Source organism: Acartia tonsa, chromosome 12 (genome assembly GCF_053477335.1).
Source record: "Acartia tonsa isolate MP-2025a chromosome 12, ASM5347733v1, whole genome shotgun sequence".
Lineage (NCBI taxonomy): Eukaryota > Metazoa > Arthropoda > Copepoda > Calanoida > Acartiidae > Acartia > Acartia tonsa.
The window spans coordinates 35,759,750-35,771,914 of NC_137271.1; the positions used below are offsets into that span (position 1 = coordinate 35,759,750).

Below are 12,165 nucleotides of genomic sequence, written 5' to 3' on the forward strand. Positions count from 1 at the left end.
CTTTTTTGTTAGTTATTTAAACATACAATTCTCATCGTTAACTAAACAATATTAAACAAAATTATAATTGAATTACATAACTATCTCTCAACAAATTTTCATCTTCAAGTTGTTTCGGCAACTAAAATAAAATAGATCTTGTTATATTGAAACAACTACACGGGCCAATCATACATTACAAACAACGATGACAACATTCATATGTAGCAAAGCACAAAAAATCTTGGAATGGCCAAACGGACAAAGTAAGTTGTAGAGAAGATGTTCAGTTTTCATAATGAAGAAAAGAAAGTGTGAGAATTTGAAAAAAAATCAAAGAAAATCAAAAAACCTTACAAAAATATGTCTTTTAAAGGATGACCGACTGACAGACGGACATAACAATGTTTAGAAAAGATACGCGTAAGCCTTAGAAATCTTCACTAAAAATTTAAGCTGTCTATCTTGAATATCAGCAGAGAAATTTATATTTTCCACCATAGCGTTGCAGATTGACTGACTGTTGGCCTAACGGACTGACTGGCTGACGAACCCTACCTCACCCAAATAAAAATAATTGTCTGGAATATATGTACATTTATGTTTGTATGTTGCGAAACAGAACCTTCATATTTAGTAGCTGCACGTCTCTGCATATACAATATACATATACCAGCAGCTTCGCCCCTAGCCTCTAGGGGCTGTGCCCCAAGAGTCAACTAAAAAAACATTGGTGGTGCGACCACCAAAGTTTTAATTGCGTGCCTAAAAATAATTAACTGCCTAAGAAAATAGAGGGGGATTATTCTGGTTTTTTTTGGAGGGGTTGGATGTGTCACACACCCCAAGGAAATAGCTTAAAACCACCACAGGACCAGTAGATATATTCCCTGAAGAGTAAAATACAATCGGTTCAGTGGTTACCGAGATACTAAGAGACAGACAGACGGACGGACAGATAGACATCATTCTACTTTGTATTATAGATAAATCAACCTTTATTTTTTTCTTCTTCCACTATTTCTTCAAGCGCTTTGCTTTCCCCAACCTAAACATAAAAAGGCTTTTAAAATTAAAATAAATTCTTTCAATATCAAAAGCAAGAAATTGTAGGTAGATAAAAGCGATAATGTATCAATCATAGTAATGGTATTAAATTCAAGAACAACTGCAAGTTCAAAGTCCTACCGTATCTTCATGCAAAGTTGTATCCAAATTTTCTGAGGATCCAAATACTGGAGAACGCTTGAAGTTGCCCATTTCTGATGGATGTCCATTTACCTGAAATTTATAAAAAAAAGTCCGTAGGACAACGACATTTACTTCTGTTTTTAATATTCAATGTTTTTCTTTATCTACAATAATACGGCTAGGCCACTTTTTAATTGTAGTTTTAAAAAGAAAAAGTTTCGGCACTGTTGTACAAAGGAAGGTCCAATAAGTCAAGCAATAGCGCTTTAAAATATTGGTGGTTTCTCTTGGGAGTCATAAAATAGTTATTAACCTTCCTAGGGTCTATGAGAAGCTACACTGTAAAGGAGAACTATATCGGTTCAGTGGCTAGCAAGATCCTTCAGTACACACACACAGATACAGATCCAGTAACTTTTATATAAGGATTTCATTTTAATTTATTAATGTCTAGTATGGATATCTTACTGAATGCACGCTTTCTGATCTGCTTAAGCTTGGTTTCTTCCCTGGGAATCCAGGTATAGGTCCTGTTGGCAGTAATAATCCACTCATAGCTGAGTCACGTCCACTCATACCTTGGCATTTAATTATAAACATTATACATTTAACTGCTTATTACTATTATAAATAACTAGCGGCTACGCCCCTACAGGCCTCTAGAAGGCACTTGCGGAGGGTAGAGTTGATTTTGATAACCCAATGCATTATTTTAGATTTAAAAAAAAATAGTAAAAAAAATTTTGGGGGGTTAAACATTTTTTTTTTTGGGGGGGGGGTTGCCACGACACCCCTCATTTTTAATTTAAGTTTTAAAAAATTTAAAACTTTTTTTTTTAAGGGGGGGGTATTTTTCAATTTTTGGGGAGGTTGGGGGTGTCCCACCCCCCCAAGAAAATAGTTATAAACCTGCCCGGGACCTATGAGAAGCTACCCTGTTAAGGAAAACCCGATCGGTTAAGCGGTTAGCGAGATCCTTCGGTACAAACACACAAACACAGAGACAGACAAACATCCTGTTACTTTAGTATAAGGATAATAGCAGCTTAGCTCCTAGGTTGTCCTGCCCTTAACCAGGTTCTTTTGGGAAAAGACAATGAATGATAATTTGGTATATTTCCCCAAAGATGATATTAAAAATACTCCCTCTGTAGATTTAAATTATTGGATGTAAAAGTTGGACCCCACCAGTTTGGAACCAACTAATAACATTTAATTTAATAAAATGAAGTACCCAAATTTTTTGAGCCAATTAATAAGATAATATATTTATAAAACTTTGGGTACCAGTGCAAATTACTATTCAATGCCCCCCCCCCCCACTCGCCATGCATTAAGGTTTTTATGAAACATTACATCTGATGCAGACTAAAACAAATATATCACTGTATTAGAGGATCTTGGCTTTTAATAATAATATAAAATGGGGGGGGGGGGGGGGAGATTCTAACATGGTTGCCTATTAAAATATCTTTAATCGTGATTGTAAAATTTATTAATCATCCTAAATACAGTGGTTTCTGTTATCATTCTTTAGCTAAAAAACATACAGACAAAATCATCTTTACTTTGTAATCTTGTTTTGTAATAAAATGTGACCTACTTGAATCTGATCTGTGCTGATTAGGTATGAATTTGATCACTCTTCCTTCCAAGTCATCATAAACATATGGCTACAAAATTTTAAAGTTATCATTTATGTAATGAAATCAGTTCGTTTGTCCTACATAACATTACAATTTTTTTATCGTATTTAAAACAATAATGTATTTTTTACTGTATTAAAAATTATACTGTAGTTTATACATTTTGCTTAAAACACGACTTAATTATGTATATCATTTTTAAAAGCGAAGCTTTTCTATAATTAGAATCGGTCCGTCCGTCCGTACGTCCGTCCGTACGTCCGTCCGTCCGTACGTCCGTCCGTACGTCCGTCCGTCCGTACGTCCGTCCGTCCGTACGTCCGTCCGTCCGAGATAGATAGCTTTTATTCGTTAATTTAGGCATGTTAGAATTGTCCTATCGATTTCAAACTTTGCATGATGATTCCTGTAGTAGTTAGGTACGATTTAGAAAGCGTAGCAGCTCTATAATCATTACCAGAATGTCCGTACGTCCATTTTAAACATGTTGATTTTTCTACTTTTTTAACAACAAATTTTTATGTGATCTAATTATCCGTTTGATCTGATTTTTGGTATATTGATTTCTGGAACAACAAAGAACAATATTATAAGTGAAGCAACTCTATAATCAAGTCCTAAAAATGTAAGTATGTCCATAAACATTATCCTGTATCAAGCAGTTTTTTAACAAATTTACTTATAATTTTGCTTCGACTCTTATACTTCTATATTCTGATTATTCAGTTCAGACACTATACAAGCGTTAATGTCCGTTCGTCCTACCGTTTCAGTGCTTCGCTTTATGGATGTTGTCCTCTTGTTTTTATATCAGAGGCCAGGGGCAAAACGCTAGTTGCACATATAGGAATAGGTTTCCAAAATATTCTTTCAATATAATTATCACATTACAAAAAATTGTTAATTTTAAAATTTTATGTCCACAAAGGGAAAAGGAAAAATTCAAGCTTGCCATGTGATCAAACCTTAATAGACCATACGTAATACCCCTACATGAAATGTATACTGAAAAGTCAAACCAGCATCTTTATCAAGGACTCCTTTACCCCCCCCCCCCCCCCCAAACAAAAAGCTTAGACTTCCTTGCCTATATGATATATATAAGATTACCCCCCCCAAATGAATTTGGGGGTGTCTACGGCATCCCGAACATTTGGAATTTTGAATTCTTAACCCCCCAAATAAAAAAGCTTGTACGCCCTCCTTCTTTGATTTCTTTCAATTTAAGAGGGAGTCACCTTTCCTCTTTCTGCACACCTCTGATTTAAAGTAAGGTTTTTACCAGCAGTGTCAAATACACTTACCACATTATCAATATACAATTTATCATATCTTATCACACACTTCTTTTGGGGAGCTTTCGTTTTGATCTAAATAACAAATTTTTTTGAATAAGTATAGGCAGAAGATCTAAACGCTGTAACTCAGGCAGTAGGAAGAACAAATTACCCAAATTATTGGCTAGAAAGTGTACAGATTTTGGTAAGAAAGCTATAAATTACTTGTAGGTATGCAATCTACGTCAATTTTAAATGAATATACAGCTGTTTTATTAATAAATATTTTATCCAGCTACAAGTTTAAATTTTTTAGAGTACATGATACTCTATTCATTCTTATCTGTATTTATGTTTAATGATTTTGACAAGAAAAGTTCTTACCCTTCGCATATACTTTTGTAGCTCATTCCTAGAACAATTCGTTAATCAAAAAAATTAGTGTTGTTAATGTTATTATCTAAAGTATTATTGAAAGTTTTTGGACCTTATACAGTTCCCGGTTAAATGTTCCTGAATTGGATTATCTCCAAAAATGCATGAATTTCAAAGGCTACTATTGCCCAACGGCTGATTAGTTATAAGCGGCATAAGAAGGCCTATAAAGCAAAGATTCAAGAAGAATGAGTAAAATAAATATTGTTCGTCCATTTACTTGCGCAGCGAGATAACTGTTAACCTTTCAAGGTAATTTGTAGACCTTTTTTTGTCTGTTGAAATTTTTAGCCTACCTAACATTTACGCGTCAGCTGTTTGACCGCTACCAGCTTTTAAAGTTTATAGATTTTTTTGAGATACTCGATCCCAGGAATATTTTACCGTGAACTGAGGTGAATTCTTAAAAAAACTTTTGCCCCACTAAAATCAGTTTGCCCCACTAAAATTTTGGTGAGGCAAAATTATCCCCACTAAATTTTTAGTTTGCCTCACTAAAGTTTTTTTTTAAGAATTCACCTCCTGTATTTGATCTTAGTAGCTATTTACCTGTGCTCACGGGTTTTTCTTGAGAGATCTTCAGAAACATAAATGTTGCTTGATTTTAGTAATTTAGACTAAAACATTTATCAATGATCAATGATATTAAAGTAATATAGAGAAAATAAGGTTTCCCAAAAAAAGGGAGAGGAGAAAGTGTCTCAAAAATATGTGACGTCATAAAAATGAGGAATGAGGAGAGGAGAAGTGGGTAAGAAAACCCATAAAAAAATTCCTAATTTTTATGACATCACATGGCTGATTTTTTTAGTCACTTTTTAAATCTTTTTTGATGAGACAACCAACTTTAAGCTCATTTCATTAAATTACATTTATTTCAGTTTTCTTTATAAATCTAAAAATCCTAAAAAACGCATGGCTTTTTCTTTGAGAACTTGTTTACCTTAGTGAAAATTTCTTCTCTATCCTAAAACAATTATATTATCATTCTTTTTATACACAAATTCAATTTAAGGTGTTTGCTTTTAGCAACAAATTTTGTCGCTGTTAAAAAAGGGAAAAGCAATAAAAAACTATTGTTTTTACCTTAAAATTTAGAAATGCAACTAGTATAGGTCTACTTCCTCGAACTTCTGGCCCTGTAGTTAACCTTGCAACCTAACATCAACAAAACAAGGATGACAACATCCATAAAAGCGAAGCACTGAAACGGTAGGACAAACGGACATTAACACTTGCATAGTGTCAGAACTGAATAATTATAAAATAAGAGTCAAAGCAAAATTGTAAGTAAATTTGTTGAAAAACAGCTTGATTCATGATAATGTTTATGGACATACTTACATTTTTAGAACTTGATTATAGTGTTGCTTCGCTTATTACATCATACTTTGTTGTACCGGGAATCAATATACCAAAAATCAGATCAATCGGATGATTAGATAACATAAAAATTTGTTGCTAAAAAAGTAAAAAAATCATCATGTTTAAAATGAACGGTGATGATGACAATGTCTGTTTCTCCCTCCCCCTTCTTCCAATTTCTATATTCATTGGTAGATAATGATCCAAGGATTTTAAGGTATAAAACAATGGACAATTTAATATACATATTTTATGATGTTAACTAAAATTACTTTTTCTGTATTGGTTGATTAGTTTGGATAATGGAATTAAAAGCCAAATAATCAATAAAAGTACACAAAGTTTTTGAGCAAATTAACATGGTTATAAAATTGTTGGTACCAATGTAACCTACAGTCAAATTTATTATTACAAAAAGCTTAGCCTTTATTGCACATAATTGTCCTTGTTGTTGATTATAGACAATAAACTAATTCTACATACCTTAGTTAGGGGAATATCTCTAGTTATAGCAAGGCTAAACTTGAAAATCTCATTTATTCTAAACAAAAGTACATATTAATAAAAAAAGACTAACTGACCTTAGGATGAGTATTTTTTTGACGAATTGAAACCAATGCTTCCCTAATTCCCCACTATATTTAACCTATTTTAAAAACTTGTAAAATCAAGGTTTGTGAATAAGACCACTAAATCCCGCCCCCACCCACTTTAGTTTTAAAAAATTTATAATAAGTAGGGTGTTAGTTTTTACTTTCTATGTGAAAACAAATTTAATGGAACCAATTACAACTTTAATGCAGCTTAAATAAAAAAAAAGAAACTTTTAATTTTTATTTATTGAATCTATTATTTCTTTATGTTTGATACTGCATGGCTGCCCTATACCCAACTAATACTAAATAACATAGCTTCTATTGGCCAATCATAGAAGACAATAATTCACAATGTTTTTGGTATTACATTACATTTGTGCTAGGCATGTAAATTATAGAGTAGCTTTGCTATCATTGATTGGGTTTTAAGATTTTTGTTATCCTTTATTTAAGTATAATTTACCTCATTGTAAGCTGGCTGGGCAGCTCGGGGGTAAAATCTGGGGTTAAACCATAGAACAATAAATTGTTCTTACTGAAATTAGATAATAATAATGCTTTTCACAGAGATCTGAACATTTTAGACAATGGACGATAAATTAGATTACATCCTAAATGATGATAATATAAATCAAAACTTTTGGTTGGAACGTTGCAATTCAGAACCAACCAATCATAGTTCTATAAAAGTATAAAAAAATGTTGAGCTAACAAATTAGATAACGTGATTTATTATAAAACTTTGAGTACCAATAGATTTTGCGATTCTATTATATCTCCGTCCCTGGTTTTACTAAAAATGTTTCTGTTAAATGTAATACTAGTTATTTTGCATCATATTACAGACAGCTTTCCGAGAGTATTAAAATGAAAAATTATAAGATTTAAAGCAGTTTTGTTAGCACAAAGTGGCCGAAGGCTCAGGCTAATAAAATTGGTATTAATTTTATGATTTTTATTTTAGTATTCGTGAAAAATGGTCTTCAATACATTACGTTGCTTAATAATTATTTAGTTTTGTTAAAACCGGTTCTAATCCAGCGAATATTAATCGGTTTCGATCGACGCCATAATAGAAATATACTTACATTGACTTATCAACGTCATGCATTTTTTCATGTAAATCATCATAAACTCCTTAAAAGTTATAAAGTTAAAGAAGACTGTAAATATAAAAATCATAATTTTTAAGACAATGGACGATAAATCAAATTACATTCTCAATGATTATAAACAAAATTACCCCTTTGGTAGATTAACATTTATATTGGAATGGGCTAATCAGAATTCAATAAAAGTATCCAAATTTTTGAACTAACCCAAAAAGGTTAAAGGCGTTAAAAACTGGATACCAGTGTAATGTCCTCCCTCATTAATACCTATCTGGAGTTTTTTTTATAAAGTTTAAAATCTTGACATAAAAAATAAAGTTAGTTATATGAAAGTTTTAGATCATGTCAAGTAAACAAAGAGGCTAGTTTTGTTCTCAGTATAAGATTAACTAATTATTCATCTTGTAAACTTAATGGGTGCAACTCATGTCCAACACCTTACAAATTCTTACCTTATCTTATACTAGCCCTAAGGGGGGGGGGGGCTAGTGATTAGGAAAATAGCCTAAAACCACCCCAAAACATTTATATATATCTTCCAACCAATTCAATCATTTCCTAAGATCTTTGGCTTCAGACCAAAAAAAACCTTACTACTTTATTCTTTAGATATACTAGTGTCTTCGCCCTAGCCTCCAAACGCTTTGCCATGATCCTAAGTTTTCATTGATAATCCCATCAATAATTATTGTCTATTATTCTGTTGCCAAAATGTGTAATTTTAAATGCTCTGGGGAGGGGAGAAGTCTGGACAGTCTGAAAACTTATAAATCAAATCAAGGTGATTTTTCTTTTACAAACTTATATTACTCAAGGATCTAAAGGGATAAGACATCATTCTCCAATGATGATACACAAAATTACCCCTTTTGAAGATTAATATTAGTGGTTAAAACGTTTGAACACTCAACTTAATGAACTAACCAATTAAATTTCAATAAAAGTCCCCTAAGTTGTCAAGCCAACGAAAAATAAAACATTATTATAAACTTTGGGGACTAGTGTAATACACAGCCCAATGTCCCTTCCCTTCCTGTTTATTATTACAATCTTTAATAAAAAATAAAACTATGTCTGTCTTTCCGTATTGGACTCAAAATGTTGCTAGCTTTTCAAGGAATATCTGAATATCTAGGTTTCATCTATTTTGTTAAGGGAAGGGATACCGAAATTATTCCCCCCTCCCCCCCCCCCAAAAAAAAAAAATGAATTAGTCAACTGTTTTTCATGAAAAAATAAATAGAGAAAAGACACTTTACCACTTTATGAATGAAAAAGCCCCTCGAGTAAAACTTCACACTTTCCAATAATTTTTATTTTCATAAAAAAAAACAGAAATGCTTCTTTTGGAAATATTTTATAAACAGTTTAACTGCATCTTTATAGCTTGCAAACAATTTTGATAAGTTGCATTTTTTTAACTGGAAAGTTTTTCATTATTTATTGTTTTCTTTTTCATTGCAATATGCCATGAATCATCGAGAGATGGACATTAGGTTGCGTAATTAAAAATATAAATACATTTTCATGCCATTATTAGCAGTTGGACAAATAATTAATAGTATTTCTAGAGTAGCTATGCTGGTAACATTGCCTGAAATAGACTCCATCTTGTTCTTTATATCCCTGACTTCGGTTTCGAAACTGAATAAAAGATTATTGCAGTTTACCGTAAAAAAAACACCTGGGATCGATTATTTCCCAAACTTTAAAGACTGCTAGCTGAAAAACGACTGAACGTACATTTTATGCCTGTACATCGTTATAAGCTGCATAAAAAGGATTATACATAATCTGGAATAGCTAAGATCCAATGATGTACAAGAAAGGCTTGAATGATGAAAATATGCACAAAATGATTATTATTGGCGCATTAATGGTTTTTCCAGATTTTTTTTGTCGATTGAAAAGATGTTCAACATAATATATACGTTCAGCCTTATGACAGGTAGCAGCCCTTAAAGTTCATAAATTTTTGGAGATAATCGATCCCAGGAACATTTTACTGTGAACTGCACTGTGATCAAAATTATTAAGAAAATTTGTTAATACAATTATCTGTCAATTCACTCAAAACATTTTTCAGAAAATATTATAGGATTATTAAACTTTTTAAGTTGTCTTAGAAATCTTATTTTAAATTTTCTCTTAAAGGCTTGAATTAGATAGGATACTTGTAGATATTTCGATCTTTGCATTTTTATGTATTGTGGCTGCTTTCAAATAGTAAATGCTAAAAATAATTATACCCAGAGATGTTTCCGATTGTTGCTTTCAATTCTTCAATTTCCTTCTTTTGATTCTGAACTTCATTTTCCAGAGTCTCAATCTTGCTTTCATATTCTTGAACCTGGAAACAATTGAAATATTATTACTTGCATCTTATACAAGATTTTCATGTTCTCTAATAAAGAAAAACTTGCATGGGGCTAAAATGACGATTACCCCCTTTCTCATCATTTAAACCATCCGCTCCCCTCCTACTGGATTAATGAAATGACCATTAAACGAGTTCCATGTTGGCAAGCTAAATTGGCGACAATTTTTCCCCTGTCATAATATCCACGTATATTCTACATCCATTCTTGAAATTCAAATTATCAAACTCTATTAATTCTATATTTTGTCATTTAACCTCCTCATTCAGTCAAGATATTAACTCTTATATTTATAACTAGCTCCTAAAGGCCTCTTGTGGCACCTGAAGGAAGTAACTTTTAACTTAATAAGAAAATAAAATGCATTAAGGGGCATTTGTAAGGCAAATTCATTTCGGGAGGATAGTTTCACACTTCTCTAAAATAGTTATAAACCTTCCCGGAACCAATAAAAAGCTTCACTATAAAGGAGAACCATATTTGTTTAGTGTTTAGCGAGATATTTTGGTATACACAGACATTCTGTTACTTTAATAAAAATGATTACTTCTTACTTTATCCTGTAGCATTTTCATCTGTTCCTCTTTTGTTGGCTCTTTCTGTTTGGCTGGAGGCCCTCCTCGTTTTGGAGGACCTGGGTTAACCTCCACATCTCCTACAAATGTTTATTTTGGTGACTAAGCTTATTTAAAATTCAATATAGAAAGTCTAGTACCCTAATCTCTTTATCAGACCAATAGATGAAATTAAACAGTAAGATCAATAAAAAAATTATTAAAAAGTTAACACATTTTGATATGAAAAGAGCAGTTATTTTTTTGTAACTTTACAAATTGTCTCAAAAAATTCTGCAATGTGACGTCATAAAAATGAGGGAGATGAGAGGAGAAGTGGGAAGGGTATTAAATCTATTAATTTAGAATAAAATTTCCTATAAAACCAATTGGTATTTAAGTAATTAAACCAGGGTTCGGAAGCCGCGCCTCAGCCGCGCATAAGCCTCAGTTTTAAACCTGCTTGTGAGCAGAAAAAGAAATTTTTGAAAGAAGGATTGTCTACTAAAGAGACAGTTTTATACATCCAGCTAAATTTTATAGTGATAAAATGACGATTTCACTGAGGCTTACACGCGGCTTACGCGCGGCTTCCGATCCCTGAATTAAACTAGCAGAGAAAGTAAGTTTTTCTTTCACAGAAGAAATTAGCAATCTAACTTCATTAACTGCACAGAGAAAATCGAAAATGGAGTGATAATAAATAAATTACTCCTTCTGTAGAATAACATTATTAATGGGACAATAATTATTTCGACCCATCTAATTAAAAATTTAATTAAAATTCCAAAAGTTTTTGAACGAATGAGATAAAGTGGTTTTAAAACTTTGGGTACCAGTGTAATTTACGGTCCAATGTCCCATCCCTTCCAGTATATTCACTATACTTCCTGGTTATAGGTATACTTCCTTTTTTGAAAATATTTATTTAATAACATGTTATATTTATTAAATGCCATGAAATTAATCAGCAACTAAAACAAACAAAAAAATCTATTTAATCATGTTCAATTAATCAAATAAAATTAAACGTTTTTTTTACCTGCTAACAATAAAAGAATTTGCAGATAATGCAACATTTGAATGTTTTGGTCATGCAACTTAGAAAGTTTTAGATTGACTGACTCCACCAAATATTCCCTTCGTGTCAAAAAACGTTGAGTATCATCATCTAAGTGGCCAAATATATACATTTTAATAAATTTATTTCTGTTTTTGTTATGTTATTTTGTTCTTATATAAAAGTAACATGATCTGTATCTGTCTGTACCGAAGGATATTGCTAACCTCTGAACTACATGGTTTTCCTTTACAGTGTAACTTCATATAGGTCCTGTGATGGTTTTTTACTATGATGGACCCACAAGATAAATAGTTCCTAGAAAAAATTACAATTTACCCTTCCAACAAAATTTAGTTTTACTTTTTCTTTTTTAAACTAAAATATTCAATGTAGGTGAGCGACTTCTTCTGACCCCCACCCTCCTCAAATGCCCCTAGAGGCCTCTAGGGGCATAGCCACTAGTATTAAATAAAGATAAAAAAGAAAATATAAATTCTATACCTGTGTTTTATTATTTCTTAGTTTGGCCACTTGTTTATTTTCATGGTCAAGGTTTCATGAATTTCATG

General features: G+C 32.0%; 1 protein-coding gene across 1 annotated transcript; it reads right to left on the bottom strand.

Annotated features, from left to right (window-relative positions):
- Positions 1–11,654, bottom strand: LOC145333063 (uncharacterized). Its single transcript, XM_080178210.1, has 17 exons — positions 11,576–11,654; positions 10,534–10,634; positions 9,851–9,951; positions 9,196–9,245; positions 7,578–7,626; positions 6,953–7,024; positions 6,377–6,434; positions 5,615–5,686; positions 5,472–5,495; positions 5,078–5,145; positions 4,478–4,505; positions 4,121–4,186; positions 2,774–2,843; positions 1,639–1,748; positions 1,168–1,260; positions 976–1,027; positions 1–121 (listed from the first exon to the last, which is right to left on the bottom strand). The coding sequence occupies exons 1-17, from the start codon at positions 11,610–11,612 to the stop codon at positions 105–107; spliced, it is 1,068 nt and encodes a 355-aa protein (XP_080034336.1). The 5' UTR covers positions 11,613–11,654; the 3' UTR covers positions 1–104.
- Positions 11,655–12,165: the final 511 nt, after the last annotated feature.

Coding starts and splice junctions, on each gene's coding strand:
- LOC145333063 (XM_080178210.1), bottom strand. CDS start 11,612: ATGTTGCATTATCTGCAAATTCTTTTATTGTTAGCAG. Junction 2,844..4,120: donor AATTGTATATTGATAATGTG/GTAAGTGTATTT, acceptor AAAATTTTGTAG/CCATATGTTTATGATGACTT. Junction 1,028..1,167: donor CAACTTTGCATGAAGATACG/GTAGGACTTTGA, acceptor TTTTATGTTTAG/GTTGGGGAAAGCAAAGCGCT.